Genomic DNA, 23,771 nt, shown 5'->3' on the forward strand with positions numbered 1-23,771 from the left:
AACCAGAGACACTCTATGGGGAATGGGGGGCGGGGAGGGGAGGGATTGGGGTCAAAATAAGGGGGTTGCAATTGTATGGGGAATATAAAAATAAAATTTATTTAAAAAAAATCTCCTTCTAACTTGAACCTGAATGTTTATATCTTATCATTTTATCAGTTTTTTTCACATGGTTGGCATGTAAACTTTTATTCATATACTTTAATCTTTTCCCATATGTTATTGCTGGATTTCTATTTGTTTCATTACTTTTTGTGGTGCAAACCTTCTTCATCTGTATTTACATTTTTATACTCAACTATACCATCTCTGACAATATCCTTTATTTTCTTGGCTTGAAATTATCTCCTTGTTTACAAATGGGATAAATTTATTATTCAGCTTTTTTCTAGTTTTATTAATACTTTTCTTGGATCAATCTGGACCTTATTGTACTGCTAGTTATAAGATGAAGATCTAGCTTATTTTTCTTCTATACTAATGTCTAACTCTGTCTGTAATTTTATTTCCCCCCACTTTTGTGTTTCTTGTGGCTTGACATATATTACACAATTATCATAGAATGAATATATTTTTGGACTCTCCTTTCTACTACCACTTCTTTTTAAAAATTTAACCCAAGTCATGAATTTCATTTGTAGTCTAACGATAATTTAGTAAAGCACCCCTATCACCACTACTTGAAAAAGTGTTATTTCGCCTTCTGTCCTCATATTCCTCCAGTTGCATTTCACCATCCATTGGTACAGGTCTCTAATTTGTTTGATTGCTTGACTGCACTTTTGGTCCTATGAAGGCAAATGCTTTGGGTAATCATCTTAGTGAGGGTGTGGCAGGTTTAATGAGAAATGAAGATCAAGGTTAGAAAACTCCTAAGAGTAAATTACCTTAGCACTAACCCCAGCCTATAAACCATCTCTGTACTCTGATCACAAAGAACCATTCTCTGTGCTTTGCTCACAAAGGAGTTGAGAAGTTTTTTTTTTTTTAAGATTTATTTATTTATGCATACAAGAACTGGGGTATAGCCAGAGGTGCAAAGGGTGAGAGGATTCATGAGAAACAGAGTGGGGAGCAGAACAGGCAGATCTACTGAAATATACTGCTGAGGGGAGCAGTGGGTGAATCAGGAGAGGTCTGCTGTGCCATGTGTGTTGGCTCCCTGGCTGGACATCGAACTCGTGTTCCAGTGGCTGCGGATAGCTTCATAGGTTGTGTCCCAACCCCTTGTGCCACCAGGGAGGCCCCAGGAGGTATTTATTAGTATAAATTTGTCATTAATGAAAGAAGCTGTTTAGAGCACCTGCCACAGAGAGTGAACTTTACATGTGAAAGAAAGTTTATTATAGGACCAATATTTAGACATTAATAAAGTCAGAGGGAAGGAAGCATTAACCATTAGACTGGGGTCTTTATTTTGCATGGGGGAGTTTAAAAAGGGTCTTCTGAGTGTGTTCAGAATTGTTAGAACTACTTGCTATCCCCTTGGGTAGTGCCCCCAGGGAAGGGTCTTACGCTGCTTCAGAGACCAGCCCAGTGTCAAATGGAAGATGCCCTTGATGTTTGTAATAGAATCCTTCCCTCTGTGGGGACATTTGTCTGTTGGTACCAAAACTTTTTCCTTTGGATTATAGATTTTTATGACACTACCCAGTGACTCCAGAAAGTGAGTATGAATGTTTGGTTTATGACATTTTCTTCAAAAGAGTCGAAAACTCTTGACAATGGAATTTTATCTTAGAGATACTTCATAAATGCTTTCACTTTTTTTTTTTAAATTTTATTTTATTCTTTATTTATTTTTTTTTAATAGAGGCATGTTTTATTTATTTATTTATTTGTTTGTTTTTTTTGTTTATACATGCACTGGGTACAGTCAGAAGCGCGGGAGGGTGAGAGAATTCACCAGAGCCAGAGCGGGGAGCAGAGCAGGCAGAAGGACCAAGGTACACTGCTGAGGGGAGCAGCAGGCGGCAGGAGAGGTCTGCGCACCATGTGGGACCCTCCTCCGGAGGCCGGGGAGCAGCCGGGGATCGAACCGGCGCCGCAGAGGCCGCGGGCAGCTTCGCAACCCAGCGCTCAACCGCTGCGCCACCGGGGAGGCCCGATAAATGCTTTCACTTTATAGCTGTTTTACATTTTTCTCCAGAAAAATGCTGTACTTGAATATTTTCCTTCTGGTGCTAATTTCTTGGTCCTTACTAGTTGGCTAATATATATATTTTTAACAGATTATCATCAACCTGTGTGGCTGTCTGACTCACTGTATTCTTCCTTCTGCTTTCCCTCCAATTATAAAATAAAATAATTGAGATAATAGGAGATACATGTAGCACACAGAGCTTTTGGCTTATAAAAGATAATTACCAACATTTAGGTAATGCTTTACAGCATAGATTGTTTCACTGAACTTCACGAAACCCCGTGAGGTGGGAATTACTATCACAGCCACATTTATAGAGAAAAAAACCTGAAGCTTAGAGACTGGTAGACAACCTGCTGTAGTTAACAGATCTAGTTAGTGGAAGTTCAGGACTTATGGTTACAGATGTCTTATTTTCCCCAATACACCTTCTGGTTTGAATTCTTTAAAATTACAGTGTGTCGAAAGAGAATGGAGGTATTATTTTGTATCTCAGTGTGTGATACTTAATAGTACCATAATATGTGATGCTATTATAGGGATGCAATATTATTTTCCTTAGAGGTTATAACTATGCAAAAGAGTGCATTATTAAAGAATAGCCTTTGAAAGTATTTATGTAATTTTTTAAGTGAATGTGCTATGTTGTTAAAGAATTTTTCAGATGATCTCATAAAGGGGGAAAAAGGTACCTGGAAATATAAGCTAAATACTGTAAATCTTCATTTTTTTTTTTGAATGTTATTTTCCAGTCAGATCTGAAAAATTTTATTCGCAAAGTGTTTGTTGCTAGTGTATAAATTGGAATTGATGACCCGGCTAAATGCACTTATTAATAGATTACTCAGGATTTTCCTTTTAGACCATAATGTCATCAGCAAATCAAGACCAATTTATTTTTCTTTCTGTTCTCTATGCCTTTCCCTTTACTTTGCTGCACTGTGTGTGTCACACTAATGAGCACATATTTAAGCTCATGCTTTTCTAACATTCTTATGGCGATAAGGCTCCTTTGCATGTGACCTGCAAACCTAATTATGATTTTGGGGAATATTGGTTTAGAAATTCTTTTTAATAAACAATCGAGTTGTTGGAACTTTAAAAATTATTGTTCATGCATTTGTAATAATCATCAGTACCTATTTCAATTTGTACTTTGTGCTCTACTGAAATACAGAGTGAGGAATTTTGAAAGGCATTTGTTGTCAATTTTGACAGGTATTTAAAGCTTTTTTTTCTTTTTTATCATTTGGAGTGGGGAGACTAACAGGAGCCTAACAAAAATGCATTTCTTCTGAGGAAGTGATGACTAATTTTATAAACTAAGTTTATAGAGAAGTAGGTTAAACAATCGAGAGAAAAGGAGAGATGAAATTGGGGTAGAAAACCAAAATATGGGTACTATCCTTGACTGCTCATCATCGCAGTGTATAATTAAATAATATTTAAAATGTTGTAGAGAAGAATACTAAGAAGAATACATTTAGATGTACCGGACATTTCCAGCTGTGTGAACTTGGGCAAGTGACTTTTCCTTTATTTTTTAAAGATCGTGCAATGGAAATAATAGCAAGCAGCCCGCAGTGTTGCTAGAATTAGAAGTAATGTCCTTCAAGCCCCTGGCACATGTCAGACCCACAATAATGTGGAGCTGTGATTGTTCTAGGATGCTGTCTTTTATCATTTACTGATTATGTTATTATTTATTTATTTAATACTGTATTTCATTAATGGGTACCATCAAATATCATGTGTCACCAAAGGAAAGGAACAGTATTTTTGAAGAACAATATTTTTGAAGAACCCTGTCCTGCTAAAAGAATGTGAAACTATTTTCCTGGGGACTTGTTCTGATGAACGAGGAAGAGCAAAGGCAAAACACTGCAGTGATGGTGGAGGGTCACCGGCCAATCTCCTTCCCTCCCTCTCTTTCCTTACCCCAGTTTGGAGGGTCAGATGATCACGTTTATTTCACTGGGCCTCTGAGGAGCTCAATAACTGAGAGACTCCTGCAGTGGCTGTGGAGCCCTTGGAGTCCCGGGCAACTGGGAGGCCCTTTGCCAGGCTTTGTCTTTATCATTTGCCTTCCTTCTCTCCCCCTTTTTCTGTATCTAGTTTACTTGGTTAGGTCCCTTGGCTAATGTTGTAATCTGTCTCTTTCTTCTAGAATTCTGAAGGTGGACTCTATGTATGCATGAATACATTTTTGGCCTTTGGAAGGGAACATGTTGAAAGACATTTTCGAAAAACTGGACAGAGTGTATACATGCACCTGAAAAGACATGTGCGAGAGGTGAGATAAATAGATATAGAGACTGACCTTGACATCTTCCCGGTAATGTCGTAATGTGGTTTATCACGTGGAGATTTTACTATGTCCACAGAACTTCTGCTTCTCTGTGATGATGAGAAACAAAAACAGCACTGTTGCAGAAATCCATACACTTCCTCAAACCTTATCTTAGCCAGTTTTATATTTCTCTAAAACTCTGATTAGAGTTACGAAGACATGGGTTGACTGGTTGAAGGAAATTAAGTTAAAAAATACAGCAAAGTACACAAAATAATGCCAAAAGCATTTATAGAGTGAAAAATCAGAAATAAAAAATATTGGGATTTTTTTGCTTCAGATTTTGTGTTTTTAGTGAGAGGAAAGAGCTTTCTCGAAAGTTCTTTTGTACCCTCCCTCCCCAGAAAATCAGAAATAAAAAATATTGGGATTTTTTTGCTTCAGATTTTGTGTTTTTAGCAAGAGGAAAGAGCTTTCTCGAAAGTTCTTTTGTACCCTCCCTCCCCAGAAGTAGCCTCTGCTGTGAATTGTTTCTCATTCTTATGCATATCATTATATTTTATTTACATATGGACATTCATGAACAAGATATAGTATGCTTTTCTGTGTTTTAAAGATGTCGATAAACAATATCATTCTTTACCTGTAATCCTTGTAAAATATACCTTCAATAGTACTTTTGAAATCTATGTTGCCATTGGAGGTGTTGTGGAGCAGACCCCATATAAAAGACATCCTTTTCCCCCTAACAGAGGTACTTAATTCATTTTAATAGTTGTTTGGTATTCCATCTTATGAGTATTTTGTCATTTATTGTTGTTCTCCTGCTGATGAATATTTAGATTGTTTCTTTCTTTTTCTTTTTTTTTTTTCTCTTTTCTACAAACAATGTAACAGTTAACTTTTTTTCCTTGTACATTTCCCCTGGGGGTATATGTGCAAGATTTCTTTAGGAAATATCTAGAGGTGCTAATGCTGGCTCATTGTATGCTTATTTTCATCGCCAAATCCCTCCCCAGAGCCAGTTGCACCAATTTCTACTCCTGTTTGTGGTGCTGTGAATATCTGTTTCTCCATACTCTTGCCAAACCTTGGTCATTCCTTTAATTTTTTTATTTTATTTTATTTTTTTTTAATTCTTTTTTTTTTTTTTTTTTTTTTAATTAGAGGCATGTTTTTATTTATTTATTTATTATATTTGTTTGTTTTGTTTATACATGCACTGGGTATAGTCAGAAGCGCGGGAGGGTGAGAGAATTCACCAGAGCCAGAGCGGGGAGCAGAGCAGGCAGAAGGGCTGAAGTACACTGCTGAGGGGAGCAGCGGGTGGCAGGAGAGGTCTGCGCACCATGTGGGATCCTCCTCCGGTGGCCGGGGAGCAGCCGGGGATCGAACCGGTGCTGCAGAGGCCGCGGGCAGCTTCGCAACCCAGCGCTCAACCGCTGCGCCACCGGGAGGCCCAAGAACCAGGGTGCAGGCCAGAGTTGCAGGAGGGTGAGTCACCAGAGACAGAGCGGGGAGCAGAACAGGCAGATGGACTGAAAGCACAGCTGAGGGGAGCAGCGGGTGAGGTAGTGTTATAGAGCAACCCCGATATTAAAACGGGTTCCTGGCTGTGGGTCCTCACCCGTGCGCTTTAAAGGGACTTACGAATACTCTACTACACACACACAAAAGGTTAATAAAAGGTTTATTTACAAGAGAAAAGGAAATAAGGAAAATGTACAACTCACGGAGAAAATAGGGAAATAAAGTCTTTAATGCGTCCTACCCGATCCGATGACCTGGAAACCCAAAGTCACTCTCCGAGCTGGCCGGACGAGCTGGCGGAGAGCCAAAATGGGGGATCCCCAAAGCCCACGTGTCTGCCTTTTGTATCCACCTGGCTGCTTAACCCCACCCTCAGGTCCCAGCCACCTTCCCTTTGGTGGTGATGGGATTTGGAGTTCCCAGTGTCTTTGGCTTTGACCTGGGGTGGGGGTGGAGTCCACAAAGCCTATATGGAATTTGCTTTGGGACATCCTTTTCCCCCTAACAGTAGGAGAGGCCTGCCATGCCATGTGGAATTCTCCCTGGCCAGCTGCGAATCGAAGCCACGCTGCAGAGGCTGAGGACAGCTGCACAGTGCTGCGCTCAACCTGCTGTGCCCCGGGGTGGGAGTGGGGGGAGCCCATTCCTTTAATTTTTACCAGTCTAATGAAGTTGCATCATCCTATTTGGTAGCCCTTTCTGTGAGGGTTGAATGCCTTGGCCATTCTTGTTTTCTCTGCTTGGCCTTTTTATATTTTTGACATGTCCCTCTGTGGATTTATCTTTTTTCTTAAAAGTTTGATTAGTTCTCTTTAACTTCTGGATACCAAGAATTTGTCAAGTTTTCTTTTAAGCTCATTTATGGAATTATCAATATTTTGTGGAAGAGAGATTTTGATTTTTGATGTAGTTAGATTTATTAAGCTTTCTCTTTTAGGTTGTGGTTTTTTTCGTAGCTTACTGAGAAAATGTTACCCAACTCAGAGTCTTAAAGACATTTCTTGTAATGCTTTTTTATTTTTTAGAAAAGTTTGTGCATTGAACATTTTAGGCCTTTAATTTATCTGTAATTTATTTTTTTGTATTTGTATAAAGTGTGGGGATCTGATGCTTTTTTCCCATATTGATTGCCAGTTGTCCTGTCCTAGAGAAGTGCAGCCTTTCCTGATGATTTAAAGTGTCATCTTTCTTACATTTTACTATTATTTTTTTAAATTTATTTTTGCATAGAAGAATGGAGGTGTAGCCCAGAGTTTGGGAGGTGGGGTGAGAGGATTCACCAGAGACAGAGTGGGGAGCAGAACAGGCAGACAGATCGAAAGCACTGCTGAGGGGAGAAGCGGGTGAGACTGGAGAGGTCTGCTGCACCATTTGTGGGTTAGCTCCCTGGCTGGCGATGGAACTCAGGCTATAGTGGTGATAGCGCAGAGACACGTTGGGCTCCAGCTGTTATAGGGCAGCCCCGATATTGAACGGGTTGCCTGGCTCTGGGTCCTCACCCGTGCGCTTAAAAGGGACTTATTAATACTCCACTACAGGCACACACAAAAGGTTAATAAAAGGTTTATTTACAAGGGAAAAGGAAATAAGGAAAATGTACAACTCAGGGAGAAAATAGGGAAATAAAGTCTTTAATGCGTCCTACCCGATCTGCCGACCTGGAAACCCAAAGACACTCTCAAAGCTGGCCGGTAGCTGCGAGCTGGCTGAGAGTCAAAATGGGGGACCCCTCCAAAGCCCACGTGTCTGGCTTTTATACCAACCTGGCTGCTTAACCCCACCCTCAGGTCCCAGCCACCTTCCCTTTGGTGGTGATGGGATTTGGAGTTCCCAGTGTCTTTGGCTTTGACCTGGGGTGGGGGTGGAGTCCACAAAGCCTGTATGGAATTAGCTTTAGGACATCCTTTTCCCACTAACAAGGCCACCAGGGAGGTCCCCATCTTTCTTATATTTTAACTTGCCATTCACAATTGAGTCTACCAGTTTTGTTTTGTTGACCTTATTTATGTGACTCTGCACTGATGTGGCAAACCTTGCTATCTAGTAGTGCACTTTTTTCCATGTTGATTTTTTACCAGAATTTTCTAGGTGACCTTCATTTTTCTGTAAGAATTTTGGAATAAGTTCATCTAGTTAAAAAATCCTGTTAAGATTTTGATAATGATCACATTGAATTTATAGATTCATCTACAGCCCACATCATGGTATAACCTTCAAGAAGGCAGGCATTTTTGTCTGTTTTGTTTACTTCTGTGTCCTCAACACTTAACCATTTATTGCCCAGAGTAAGTGCTTTATATTGCCTTATTGAATGTCTATTCAACATAGTATACCTCTGTATTTATTCAGGTCACTTTTACATTCTTTAATAATATTTTGTAGTTTTCAATATAGGAGCTTATGCTTTGTTAGATTATTTTCATGTACCCAATAATTTTTGTAATTATTGTTTTTAATTTTTTATGTATTTTAATTGGTTATTGATGGTATTTGGGGCTATTCAAATGATGATTATGTGTTTAGCTACATGACTCAAGTTTCACTTTAGTTCTAACAGTTTGTGACTATCTTGGATCTTCTAAATAGTTGATATTGATTTGAATTTCATCTACTCTTTCACCCTGGGCTACCTATATGTTCTCTGTTAAGTTTCAGACAAAGGAAGGATCTCAAAATTGAACATTGAGGAGTAGGAGGAAGAGGTGGCCAGATAAGCCATAAAAAATACCCAGGTGGCCAGATAAGCCATAAAACCTATGATTAGCTTGAAAATAATCTAACGTTGACCTAATACTATATGATTTACATTTACTACTTCTGGTACAAAGTACTCTTTTGAAGTCTGCTTCATTCCATAAGTCTTAGTGTAAAGTGATGAAATTTTAGGAAACTGGGAGAAAAATGAAAGTGCAATTTAGAGACTTGAAATAACTTGCTTAGGGTAACAAAGTTAGTGGCAGAATTGTAGAATGCTGGCATTGTTAGCTCTGCCTCTGAAACTTTAAGTTAAATATTTTACTCTCTGGCTATGCCCTCTTTCATTTTAATTCTCACTCATTTATCCTCAATTTGATCTGTTTTCTCTTCTTAAGTTCTCCAAATTTGTAACTTGTTCTCTGCCTGGGATGCCCTGCTTCTACCCTCACTCTTCTTTACCTGTTGTAGTGCTCGTGGTCACAATATCCATCCAACATCCATCCATCCATCCATCCATCCATCCATCCATCCGTCCATCCATCCATCATCTGTCTATACATCATCCATTTGTCAATCCAACAAATATTTGCTGAGCAGCTGCTATATGTCAAACCTGCTACCCTTTTTACCTGCTAACCCTGTCCACACCCTCCAGAAGAACTATTGTTTTCACCTTATGATATGATCACCTTTTTTCATGTCTCCCTTGACCTCACCAGAATCTGTTATGCCATGTGTGTATGTATATATTCCTCTATTACACTGTGGGCTTCCCAGGAGACGGAGTGTGTCTACATTCACTTTGAAACCTGAGCATCAGTACAGATTCTAAACATAGGTCAGTTTTCTTTGTTGACTGTGGAATTACAGTTTCTCAAACAATGTTGATTTCTAGTAGTGAATGACAGAAGTGCAAACAATGGTTAAGATCTTTGGAAGGAAAACCTAGCTTGTTTTTTTTTTTTTTTTTTTTTTTTTTCTGAAAGGGAGTGAATCAAATCCAAGGCTAAGGTGTGAATCCTGACATCAGAGAGAGCCTCCTGTTCTATAGCATTCATGCAGAGCTTCTCCTTTCTCCTTCCACCATCAAATGGAGGGGGACAGTGAGGTTGGAACAGTGAAAAGGATACCATAAACTTCTCTTTCAGTAGATTTCAGGTGACTTTCAGGATTCTTATGTATGGAATGCTAAATGTGTTTTTGATATAGGTTTTATTTCATCTCTTTTTGAGACAGATGAGTGGAAAGGAGAGGAGAGGCTCAGACCTTGAAGGAGAGGGATTCTAATGTGAATTAGGCATTAGATTTGGAAAGATAGGTTTTTGAGCTAAAGTGCTCAATAATTTTCACATTCTTAAAATGTGAACTATAAACATTTATAGTCAAGCTATAAAAACTTAATGTGCAAATCATAGATGAGTCAGCCTTCAATGCCAAATAATGAAATGTGGGAGAGGAGACTTAGGACTGATAGGAAGGAAGACAGACTAAAGAGGCAGCATGGCCTTGATGCCACCATAATAGGTGGATGGGAAAGATGGTAGAGTATGTTGGAAATCTACATTTTATTAATAACTGAAAAAACGTTCTGTGTGGAAATATGGTTTTGGGGATGTGAAAACAAAAATTTGTATAATCCTATTTGAGAGTAAAATTTTATTTTCTAAACTATTGTGTCAGAAGAGTGATGAGTGCTTTTGTTGCATTGCCATTTGAAGGAAGTGTATTTCGTTGCTGATGGGGACTTGAATCATAGATAGAAAATACAGGGAGCTTACAATGGTAAAGTAGCCATCAATTGGTGTTCCAAAAATGCTTAGGGAGGTTCCACTGAGGTTTAATATGTCTGGTGACTGTGTATCAATGTGTATCAGTGACTGTGTATCAGTGTTTATTAAATCTTACAACAATAATTCTTGAGTATGCCCAGAGCCCAAAAGCCTCCCTCCTGGAACCTCTATCATCTTGCAGAGTAGCTCAATTGTTGGACATGGACTCCGGGCTCTTGGGAGGTTGTGCTGATTTTTTTTTTTTAAATTTTTGTGTAGAAGAACAGGGGTATAGGCCAGAGGTATGGGTGGTGAGAGGATTCATCAAAGACAGAGTGAGGCAGATCTATTGAAATACACGGCTAAGCAGAGCAGCAGGCAAGTCAGAGAGGTCTGCTGTGCCATGTGGGTTAGCTCCCTGGCTGGGATTGAGCTCAGGCTGGGATTGAGAGCACTGAGACTTAACACCTAGGCCACCAGGAAATTCCCTGATTTGAAGTTGAAATGGCTACTTCACCTTAGTCCCTGGTTCTACTTCCCTTTTCAGGACTAATTTCTTTATAACTTGGTAAAAATAATCAAGTTGAACAATAGCATTTTCCTTCACCTACCTCCATTAACCTAGTCAAGTTCCTGTTTATCCTGGAATCTCTAGTCCAGGTAGAATACTTGCTCTTGGCCCTTTATAAAATCTGGAAACCTTTGAGGTGTATTTTCACCTCCCAAGCACCTCCTCCCCCCACCTTCAACTGATTGTCTATTACATAGGCTGCATTTTAACTATCTTGTTTTCTTTTCAGAAGGTAAAAGGGGCATCTGGTGGAGCTTTACCAAAAAGGAGGAATTCCAAGATTTTTTTAGGTAATGTAAACAGTTCTCAATAGCATGTCCAGATTTTCTGAGTGTGTGTGTGTGCATGTGCATGTGCCTGTGCATGTCATTTGGAGTAGTGGGTTGCTTATTGCTCTACAGTTTAAAGATGAGGGGTACAGATTTAAATCAAGAGGATCTGCCTCTACTTTTGTTTACCTAGTGGTGAAGGATGCTTTTAGCACTCTGTTGGGTTAGTGTTTTGAAGGGATTATACTTATAATGATGAGAGTATTTGTGGTTCTGCTTCTAGTTTTTTTTTTTCATTGCCTTTAAAAAACAGTTTTTCTTTTTTAATATTAACCCTGCTGTTATCTTTTTTTCAATTTTACCTGCCCCCACCTCCCAATATCTTTTCTTTTAATTACAGGATTCAATCCAGGATCCTGTGTTGCATTTAGTTGTCATGTTTCCTTAATCCTTTCCAACCTGTAGCAGTTCCTCAGACTTTATCTTTAACAACTATGACACTTTTGAAGAGTACTGGCCAGTTATTTTGTAGCATGTACCTCCTTTGGGTTTGTTTGATGTTTCCTCAGGGTAAGTTTGAAGCTCTGCATTTTTGGCAAGGACAGCACAGAGGTGATATGTTCTCCTCAGTGCTGGATACCAGGGGCCACATGATGCTGATCTGTCCTCATACTGATGAAGTTAACCTTGAGCCTTTTAAATTGGTGTCTGCTGGGTTTCTCCAATGTATTTTTAGTGTAACTAACAAATATTTTGGGAGTGCTACTTTAAAACTAGGCCTAGTATCTTGTTTCTCCTCAGAGTTTTGTCCCTAATTTTTAAAAAGATTTATTTATTTATTTAATACAAGAACTGGGGTGTAGGCCAGAGGTGTGGGGTGAGAGGATTCACCAGAGACGGAGTGGGGGACAGAACAGGCAGATCTGCTGAAATACACTGCTGAGGGGAGCAGTGGGTGAGACAGGAGAGGTCTGCTGCGCCATGCGGGTTAGTTCCCTGGCCGGGGATAGACCTCCTGTTGCAGTGGTTGGTGATAGCTTGATAGCTCTGTGTCTTTAACCCCTGCACCAGAGTTTTGTTCCTAATTTTATCCATAAGTGAATTTTGCCTCCAACAGTAATCCTTGGTTTTTGTTTAACAGTCATTTTTCTGCCTCCCTCATTGAGAAGAGCCAGTTTTGCTTATGCAGATGAGTACTTGTTTCTATGCCATGTAATCATTATCACATTCCTTATTAAGCTTCTGCTATAGTTTCCTCAGAAGAAAAAGTATTTTGATAATGTTTGATCAAGCACATTTATATTGCTAATTTCCTGGGATTATTGTTTGAAAGGAATATCAAAATTGGCATTTTGGTACCAATTTTGTAATAAATCCTTATACACATACATCCGTGTGCATTTGTGTGCATCTATGTAAATATATGTGTACATGTGCATCTGTTTGTATATATGTGCATATATGTGTCTGTGTGTCTGTATGTGTGTTTGCTACACATGTACACATATAACTAGGAAGAGTCTGGCAGAACATACTCTGAATTGTTAATAGAAGCTCTTTCCTAGTGGGCAATTAAGGTAATTTTTATTTTCTCCTTTCTGCCTTTTAAAAAATGCTTTTTATAACAAACATATATTACTTTTATGCTAAAAAGACACACTACTTGTTTGAAAGGTAAAGACATTTGGGATAGTCTTGGAGCTGTTTTCTTCCTGCTGTGATTCTCCATTACTCCACGTTGGGCCCAGCCTGCTTCTTCTCTCCTTATTTCGGCTGTTGGTTTTCTTTATGAGGTTTTATCCTCAGTAGTTTTTCTACCCTGGCCAATCTTTCATACTTCTTGGCATGTCCTTGCACCATTACCCCAATCAACCAAGTGAATCCAAACTAGCGTAGAATGAACTCCAAGCTGAAATGATTGAATGGTTTTTGATTCTGGATATTATCCTTCAGTTGCCTTCACTAATGTAGAGAATGTAACTTCCTTTTCTTCAGTATCGAGAATCTTCCCATTTTCTGCCTTAGCTCCATCCTGATCTTTGATTTCCAACCTCATGATCATTTCATAGTCCAAAACGGCTGCTGGAGCACTAGTCATCACATCTCCATTCCAGAAGGCAGGAAAGATGAAGGGGGATGGAGAAAAATTTAATCTCCCTCAGAATCAGCTTCCTTTGGTCAGTCTTTCATAGGGTCCCCAGGCAGCACTTCAGTTTATACCTCTCCGGTCAGCACTTAATCACACGGCACATTCCTGCTGCACAGGAGACTGGTAAGCAGTCTGTTCCCTTCTTTGAGTAGTCTGTCACCAAGGAAGAAAGAGAGAATGGATATTGGAGGCAGGGAGAAGTTTTTGCCATGGATTTCCTTCTTCAGAGGGATATTCGATTTTCTCTTCTGGGGTGGGAAGAATTCAGAACTTTCTTTCAGTCTCTGTTTTTCCTACTAGAGAGTAGTTTTTCATAGCTATTGAAGTGTAGTTATTGTAAGACAGATGTAGATGACTAATGCTTTCATCCTGGATAGAGGCATTACCTCCCACCCTCTCCCCACCCCCCACATTCACTTGCCAACTGTGAATAACTGCTTTTCGGTTGACTCAAGAATGACATTGAAACCATTGAATCATTCACTTATGACCTTCAATATTGATTTCATAAGGGAAATTGAGGTGTTGGCTGGTGCTGAATGACTTAACCCAGTCTTCTGAGTACCCCCAACAGACAAGTTGTTCTTGATGTTTGCACAAGTGAATTCACAATTAAGGATCCTTCCCTCAGCTCTAGCTTTTGTTAATATATTTTTTTAAATCAACAACTACAGTTATTGGTAGTTTTTTCATCATTTAAATTCTATGCTTCTTTTATATTTAACATTTAAAATATATTTTTGAATGTGTAACATGGACAAAGTTTAAAATTGGAAAGTTATAAAAAAGGATCTTAGTGAAAAATAAATTTCCTTCTTTTCTCTTTCCCAGCCACTTTGTTACTTTCACTAGAGATAAACAGTATTTTGTTTGTACATCTTTACATATTTTGTATATCTTTGTAATGATAGTCTACACATCTAACATGCTTTTAGATTTTTTTTCTGTACGCACTGGATTCCTAAATTTGGTTTACAAACTGTGCCTGGAGGCACCCTGGGGTGCTCTGATGAACTCACAGGTGCAACATGGCATATTTTAAGTCTTCAAAGGAACACAGTGATATGCCAACATTACATGATGTAGTTTTGTTGTTAGAGTATTCCATATTCCTTTCAATGACTTCATTTCTTTGTGAAGCTGGATTTTTGGTTATTTCTATGTGAAAATCAATGTGGAATAGGAAATAAAGTAGTTTCCAATCTTATCCAAAAAGGAGTTATAGAGTGCCCAAAACTACACACATTTCATGTGCAAGGAATTGTGGTTGCTTAACAATGAAATAAAACTTTTTTTCCTTTTATTTTATGTGCATTATTTTTTCAAATGGTTATTAAGTTGTTAGAGCATAAAGTATTACCTATTTGTTTGGACCTAAGTACTAAATAAAAAGAACCATTTGGCACTTATTTCTAAGATTCATATGTTGTGTGACTATGTACTACTAGATATGAAGTGTTGAATAGCTCAGCAATGGATATCAATAAAGTGGGGTGATTGGGATGTGATGGCTGAAGTTGGTATTTGGGATTTCATTTGTGTTAATACAAAAATATAACTTCAAACTACAAAAAAAATAAGATAACACAAATCATGAGTGTTTTTGAAATTTGGGAGGATTCTGTGAAACATTTGGCTTTCCTGCTGAGTCTAGGTAGATTACTGACATTAATAAATCATGTAATTGTATATAAGAAATTTTCTTTTTTATGTCTAAATAATGATTTAATTTGGTCATACAAACACAGTTTCATAATATTGAACATCTGGTAGATGCTTGTATTATGATAAGTTCTGATTGTAGGCATTTCTTTTGCTTTAGAGCTGCTGTGGAAAAATTGCTGGGATGTTTAAGAGTCTGTGAATGAGTGTAGAAATTCTGAATTAGTGATTTTAAGATCCAAAAAGGACACTATTATGTTGTCTCTTTGAGAAAGATAGTTTAAAACAATATGAAAGACTTTGAATTTTGGGAATAAACTGGCATAATACTCATTGTTTGATGTGATAGAAAGAAGTGGGGGGGCATGAGGGAGTCTGATCTTCAGCTAAGTCCCAACAAAGGTCTTCAGACATGATTCCTGCTTAATCTCATGTTTTTTACAATACAGACAAAAATGTGTACAGATGTATAAATAGCTGCACTGCATTTAATTAAAAAACCATGTTTTTGAGAAGTCAAGAAAGTGTTACATATTTGCATTTTTATTGGCCTTTATTCCCCTATCTTTCACAAAGAGGCATAAATGAGTCGAGTTCTGTGTGAAGACTGAGACAACTTAACCTCGGAGAGTTTAAATTCCACTTTTTATTTTTTGGCTTTAGCCCTGCTGTTCATATTTGAGAAACAGGTTGCAAACAGAATACTTGTGGAAAGTTCCAGAAATGGACCTGTTCAGAAATTTATCTGTGTCTATAATGACCAGAAGTTTCAAATATATTCCATTTTATGATTTCCTTCTGCAGTTGGTGATAGAATAGGTTTTGTGCTCAGGGGACTTTTTCCTGTACCTTCTCGTCAGGGTAAATGGTTGGTCAGGTTTCACAGTCCTGAAAGAGCCAGACTGCTCTCCTTCAGCATGTAAACTAAAGTCAGTGTGGTCAGGCTGAGAAAACTGAGCTGGGCATTAGAGCCCTGGTATTATTGAGGGATTTGTTCCTCCATGGTGTTCCTTCATAGCTTAGCAGGTTACCTCTGGAAAAATGGGTGTGATCCCAACTACTCTGACAGGGATCTGACAGAATCACTGAAGTAAAGCTGGAGAAGAGGTTTTTAAGAGAATTTTTTTTTTAACTTTGAAAAAGAGTCTATCCAGGTATTACCACTTAAAAGTCATAGTGGAAATGATTGGGAGAAGTTGGGGGTCATGTCCTGCTGCCCTGTAGGGTGTGGTTACTCTGTAGATTCCTCAGGTAGGAACTAGGTGTGAGACTCTACTTAGAGAAGTTTGGAAATAGATTCCTACTTAGGATTGTGGGGTCATATACTTGTGTGCATGTATAATAAGTATATATATATATATGTGTGTGTGTTTATATATATTATGTGTATATTTTGTGAAAAACCTTACATTTTGCCCTTAAAATCAGAGTCTAGCTTATCTCTGCTGACTTTTCCCTAACTGCATTTAAGATGTTTGGGAAAGATCATTCCCTTTCATCCTATTGAATTTAAAATAAAAAGATAATACTAAGTGTGAAGAAGTCCAACAAAGTTGTGGGTTTTTTTTTTCATGATAACAATCTTACTTTTTTTTAAACACATGGCATTTGCTAATTAAAAAAGAACCAAACCCATAATAACACTTTCGATGCTCTTGCTGTGCCATTGTCCATGGCACCTTAGAATTAACTTTCCAAAGTCTCCTATCATAGACGTTACTGAGTGTGTGGTGTGTGCCTGGCGCTGTGCAAGGGCTAGTGATGCGGAAGGCGAATAACACCTGTTTCCTGCTTTTACCACTTACCACCTAGTAGTTACCTTCTCCACATTCAGATCACATAGAAGATTGCCACATAATATCATGGTCTTTCTGAAACTTATGTTAGGATTGCTTTGGAGCTTGGGCAGCAAAGGGAAGGGAAGGTGCCTTTAACCATGCTTTTTGTCAGGAGATATGGTGTTGCTGGTGCTGATGATAGTGATCACGACTACTTTATGTGGAACCCCTATTCCACTAGATCCTATATTAGGTACATTAAAAATCTCATTTTGTGTAACTCTTTTAATAAACTTGTAGTGTAGATAGTACTATCTGTAGCTTACTTTTAAGGAAAATAATCTCAGAAAGAACTTCCCCAGGGTTGTATAGTTAGTGTCAGAGTGGGATTAAATTGTCTTTTTTCTTTGGCCATGTAAGATTTGAATTAGCACTAAATGAGGATAAACAGGCACTTAGATAATGTATTATACTAGCTCAGTCTGTACACAAAAACAAAAGGTTTGTACTTTGGTTATTTAAAATTGCTGTACACTACGTAATAAAAGTTTGAGAATAAAGTTTGCCACTCACTATTTTTGTTTGTTCAGATTTCTTCCAATTCTTGTCCAAAAAAGTCGTAAAAGTTGTCTTTATAGTGAAGAGGAGTTTGTATTTTTAGCATTAACATAGCATAACATTTCTATGTTTCAATAAATATTTAAATAATATTCTATTGAGCTGAACACTATTCTTATTGAACATTTCAGTTCCAATTTTTAAAATTATAGGTCTTCAGGGAGTCAGATTTTTATAACATATAGAATGTCTTTGTTGCAATCATTTTCTTTAAATAAATGCCTTTAGTTACTTGAACTCTTAGAATCTTGTCTGACATTGCTTTTTGTCAAATTAACCTCTTAAGACTATCTAACAATGTTTCTTTATTTTGGCATTTCTGATTCTTATTATTTATGATCTTATCAAAATGTTTATTTATGATTTTATCGAAATGCTTAGAGAATTTATAAGATTTGTGGAAAGTATTCCAACCCATTCTTACGAAATCAGCAATCAGATACCGAGCAATTATAATGAACAATCTATTCCTTTAAACATCCTTAAGAATTAAGTAGTACCAATGTCTATTTTAATTGTAAAGCTTTATGATATGACTCCATTTTCTTTATGTATCTGTCATAGACTATGTTGAGCGGTACCTCATTTCCACTTTGAGGGGACCTGCACCCCTCTGTTTATAGTGGCACTATTTACAATAGCTAAGCTCTGGAAACAACCCAAATACCCAAAAATAGATGACTGGATCAAGAAGATGTGGTATATATACACCATGGAATATTACTCAGCAATCAAAAAAGATAAACTCATGCAATTTGCAGCAACATAGATGGAGCTGGAAGGGATCATGCTCAGCGAAATAAGCCAGAAAGAAAAAGAAAGATACTGCATAGCAGGAATTTAGAAAACCTATATAAGGGACCAGGAAAAATACTAAACCAGAGACACACTACAGGGGGCGGGGGAGGGTGGGGAGGGAGTAGGGTCAAAATAAGGGGGATGGGAATTGTATGGGGAATCTAACCAAGATGAAAATGCATTCATTGTGCAAAAATGAAAAATGATGTAAAATATATAAAATTAAATTAAATATGAAAATAAAAATAATGCTGTAAAAAAATAAAATAAAGTGACTACTAATACCACAAAGACAAAATAAAACAAAACATACTACTTTCCCTCTGAGAATTCAAGAGCAGAGCTGTCTACAAAGTAATACTAGGTTTTTGGTTGGAGGCTTACAAGGCAGTAAAAGAATCTAGAGGCTTTGGTTCTCAGCACCTGCTTTGTCTGGTAAAATAGCTTTCTCTACCCACAGAGGGCATGTGTTTTATGCGTGTGTGTGTGTGTGTGTGTGTGTGTGTGTGTATGGACTATGGCTCAACAGTTCTTTGTTGCCATAGTTCCAAACATATAAATATACAAACATAATCTGGGACACTGGCATCCATGTGAATGCGAGGCTGAAATGTCCATGTAAACATTGTGACAAGACATTTCCTTCAGGCTTCACCTAACCTTTACCAGAGATTAGCGACGTAAAGAGGTGATGACTTGACAGGTTACAGGCCAGCGGAGCTCATTTTTCTTACTGAAAATTTCTCCATGGCCCTGGGACAATATTGTGGGGTTTCCCTCTCTGGCTTACTATGCAAAACCTCTATGACTCTTAGAAGGTAAGAGGGACAGAAGGAAATTGAGATTTTAAATAATAATTACTATTTCTCGAACTTTTATGTATCAGGTCTCTTGTTTACAATTTCTTATATATTCCCTATATAAACTGTGTGAGAGAAGTGTTATTATCTCCCTCTACAAAAGAGGAAACTAAGAGAGTTTGTGATTTGCCCAAAGTAACTTTCAGTTTTGGAGCCAGAATTGTATCCAGGTTTACCTTCTCTCAAACAAATGCACTATCTTCCAATTTGCAAGAATTGTGGAAAGCATTCCAACCCATTCTTGTGAAATCAGATACCTGAGTGATCATAATGAGCAATCTATTCCTTTAAACATCCTTAAGAATTCAATACCTAGTACCAATGTCCATTTTAATTGTAAAGCTTTTAAGATATGGCTCAGATTTCTTTATACATCTGTCACAAAGAAGTGTTTGTAACTTTCAAAAGATGGAAAGGCCTTGCATAATATCTCTGCTTTGGGACAGTTGCATGGTGTGTCAGAGGAGGGAATTGTAAATGTCTGCCCTTGGTTAGTCTTCCCGGTGGATTTCTGGCTTTCCCAGTGAGTTCTGTCTTTGTGTGGAATGTTCTTTCTTCACTTCTTGTTCTTTGTTTTTGTTTTCTCCTCAGATCTAGATACTGATGACGATTTAAATAGCGACGATTATGAATATGAAGATGAAGCCAAACTTGTTATATTCCCAGACCACTATGAAATAGCACTACCAAATATTGAGGAGTTACCAGCCCTGGTCAGTGAGTGTGCACGGCTGCTAGCTAGATGCGCATGACTCTCTGTGTCAGGTGTGTGTGCGTGTGTGGTGTGAGGTGTGTGTGTGCCCTGGGGTAGGGGAGGTGGGTTGAATGAGAGATGGGGAGAAGAATGAACATGGACACGAGCATATGGCAGCTTCTCTGGGGAAAAGGTTACTATTTCAGTAGAGGTGGACCCTCTGCCTGTTGCTTGCAGTGCTGTCAGGGCTTCATTGCTCATTGGGCCTCCTCCTGGGGCGCTGACTTCGTGTCCCCTGTGACTCATGGTCTGTTGCTTAGATTTTTAAATTATACCCTCTAAAAGTTCAGGGACTTCTGGAGAGGGGCTGTCTTCTGATCGGACGAATGAGTATATTTTAATCTCTTCTACAAGTTGCCTTTCCACTTAAGATTTTGTTTGGGAAAAAACAAAAGCGTTCCACAGCTAAAATAAGAGTAATGTGATTATTACAATAATCAAATATTTACAACTCACAGGTCTACAGGAACTCTGTGGAAATGTAACCTACTTTTCAAAACTATCTAGGTTTTAAAATTTAGATTTAGTGGTGAGCATTTTTTGTTTTCACTTTTCCTTTGTGAAGCAACTTTAGTCTTTTGAGCAACTTCATGCAGGGACGGAAGTGGTTGTATGGGGAAGTGGTTGTAAGGTGTTTTATTTTGAATGTCGAAGCTCGGAAGTGGGCACAGATTCCTGAAGGGACCCTAACTTTTTTTCCTCACTTCTCGGATTGTCTCCACCACTCCATAGTTTTTTTTCTTTGTTCTCTTCCCCTTCATATTCTCTTTTCCACTCTGTGCAGTCCCTGACTTATCAGAGCCTGACCACTGATAACTGGGGGTGAGGGTTGACTCAGGTTAGACAATCCAGTTTGTTTTTTCCTTTTCTTACTCTGCTGACGCAAAGCCAGGGCTTTAGGTCCTGGAATCTTCTGGATGCTGTATGACTCCGTGTCTATATCCACTTTGTCCTACCAAGAGGGGATGTTTGTGTTTGGGGATCCCAAGTCATTAGGGACCAGGTTTTCATGATTCATAACTTCTTTTGCCCCTGACATACCTTATACTAAATGTAAGAGCATCGGAACAAAAAATGTGTGTTTAGCTATTGTAACTTCTTTAATTATTAAATGTAACACACCTTTTTTTTTTTTTACACAGCTTTTAGCAGTGCATACAGAATTGAATTATTTTTGCTTTCTCTGATTTCCTGTGCTGACTCATGTGACTGTTAGCAAAGATAAGAGATCTGAGTGGACAAAATGGTATTTCTTTGTCCCATTACCTGAAATTATATACTGAAGCTTATATTTCTATGCCACTGAGAGTTCTTTCTGTCCTTGTGTAATATATCTCAATGTCTGCTGTTAGGAAAGAAGCACAGTGTGAATAAATGTCATAAGAAATTATTTTTCTTTCTTTCATTTGTGAAGAAAAAGTCTTTATGTGAAAAAATTAATAAAACCTTAAGTTTTATGGAAGTATATAATTAAAATATGCAGTATATTAGTTTCAGGTATACAACTTAATGATTTTAGATTTGTATGTAGTGCAAGATGATTACCACAATAAATATAGTTGTTGACATCCATCACCGCACATAGTTATATTTTTTCTTGTGATGAGAACTTTCAGGATCTATACTTTAAGCAACTTTCAATATGCAATACAGTGTTGTTAACTGTATTAAGTATTAAGGGTCAAAAAAAGCACAAATGTTCAGTTGTAAAATAGTCATGAAGACGTAATGTGCACCGTGACTATAGTTAATAAATACTTTTAACTATTCCTACATTCAGAGCTTAATTTGAAGTGGGACTACTTTGATTTAAAAGTGTAATGTCATAGAAATCTCAATCCAACAGTGTATATTATAACTTTTAATAGAACTTTTTAGAACTTTTAACAGAAAATTTTAGAATTTAAGAAACATTTAAAGAATAATAGAAGAATTATTTGGAAGGGTGAGTGGGGAGATTGAAGGTAAAGCCTGGACTTACCACTGGTAACGGATAGGATTTACTTATGAACAAATGCTAGTTACTATATTTTCTTTTCCTGCTTTTGCCACATTTTTAGTGTTTGAGAATCCTCTTTTGAAGCTTTTAATAACAAAACTTGTTGAGCTGAAAATCACCCAACCAAAAACCTGGTCCCTGGTGTGGTCAAAATTGAGAAGAGGTCGGTTCTACAGAGATTTTGGATATAGGACTGATAGAAATTGTGTGTGTGAGGTGGCAGTTGAAGGAACTTCTTCCATTGTCTTTTAATCAGTACTCCCCAGGGCAAAACATTTGGCATGAAATCCAGTTAATTGTGCAGGATTTAGTGATGTAGAATCAATTTTTTTTGTTAAAAACAAAAAATATAGGGATATCCACGTAGTTTTTATTTCAGAGATGAATTCATAAGCAAAGGGAATGGACAAAAATGATGTTGGAGACTATCTATACTATATTTTGCATACATGAGGTTAATACTCACAACACACACACTCCCCCTCTTATAATTTGGTAAAAGCAAGTTAAACAACTGAGCGAAACAAAATGAGCAGAAAATATGAACAGATGTATTTATGGAAGATTAAGTGCCACTTAACTGTAAATATATGAAACAATGTTCATTCTTCTTAATAATTAAGAATACTTTTAAAGTTGCTGCATCATTTTCATGTGTTAAAGCATAAACATAAGCTAGAGGAGAAATAATATTTCCTGATGGCAGGAGAGGGAGAACAGAAGCAGTATCTAATATAACTGGTGAAAATGTCAATAGCAACAGCTTGCCATTTCTAAGCAAAATAAATCAGAAAATCCACACATCCTCTCAACTCCCCTGGATGGCCACACACGGTTCCCTTGCAGTCCCCTCCTGGAGCTAACATTAACTGTCAAGTTTATACATTTGTATAATTAAAAAATTGTATTGTTTTTATTGCCATAATGTTGTTTTACAACATCCGTGTATGATTTAGAGGTCTAACTTCACATCTCTGCAGATCTGTGTCACTACACAACACCCACCACCAAAGCAGCCATCATCTCCCACCATAGTCCATTGGGCCCCTTCTGCCCTTTGTTGCCTTTCACCCACCCTGATATTAGAGATGAGTCCAGAAGCAAGGGGGAAGGACAAAAGGAACCAGATGGTAGCCTCAGTTCTATAGTCAGATTTCTTGAGTTTTGGCTTAGTCTTGCCCCCTTGCTTTGTTTTTTATGTTGACTTGGGAGTATAATTATCTTGTATTTGTCTTTTTCTTTTTGCTTATTTTGTTTACCTTGATGCCTTCCATTTACATCCATATTGTGGCGAATGGCAAAATTTCATCTTTTTTTTTTTAATAGCCAAGTAGTATTCCATAGTGTTTATAGACCGCATCTTAATCCACTCATTTGTTTTGGGGAAGTTAAGTTGTTTCCATAACTTGGGTATTGTAAATAGAACATAGGAGTGCATCTTTCCCTTTGTGTTAGTGTATTTGTATTCTTCAGGTAGATGCCCATGTGTGGAAATGTTGTATCATATGCCAAATTTATTTTTAATATTTTGAGAAACCTCCATACAGTTATTGACAGAGACTGGACCAGTCTACATTCCCACCAACAGTGTACGAGAGTCCTTTTTCTCTGCAACCTTGACAACACTTATTGTTTTGGTTCATTTTGATATGGGTCATTCTCACAGTTGTGAGATGACATCTCATTTTGTCTGTTGGCCATCTGTATTTCTTTTTTGGAAAGGGGTCTGTTTATCTCTTCTACCCATTTTTTGATTGTTATATTATTTGTGTTGAGTTGTGTGTTTTTGTCGATCTTGGATATTAGCCCCATGTCAAAATGTATGTTGTGCAAATATTTTCTCCATTCTTTAGGGTGTCTTTTGTTTTAATGGTAGCTTCTTTT

General features: G+C 37.8%; 1 protein-coding gene across 1 annotated transcript in view; it reads left to right on the forward strand.

Moving 5' to 3' along the window:
- Window positions 1-23,771, forward strand: part of USP13 (ubiquitin specific peptidase 13) — a 116,265-nt gene that overhangs the window by 22,217 nt on the left and 70,277 nt on the right. Inside the window, exons 2-4 of the mRNA XM_037525150.2 lie at window positions 4,311-4,436; window positions 11,230-11,290; window positions 19,726-19,847. Coding sequence (XP_037381047.1) covers window positions 4,311-4,436; window positions 11,230-11,290; window positions 19,726-19,847 — 309 coding nt within the window. The remainder of the gene's footprint in view (window positions 1-4,310; window positions 4,437-11,229; window positions 11,291-19,725; window positions 19,848-23,771) is intronic.

Source organism: Talpa occidentalis, unplaced genomic scaffold (assembly GCF_014898055.3).
Source record: "Talpa occidentalis isolate TD23 unplaced genomic scaffold, MPIMG_talOcc4v2.1 talOcc4.4, whole genome shotgun sequence".
Classification (NCBI taxonomy): Eukaryota; Metazoa; Chordata; class Mammalia; order Eulipotyphla; family Talpidae; genus Talpa; species Talpa occidentalis.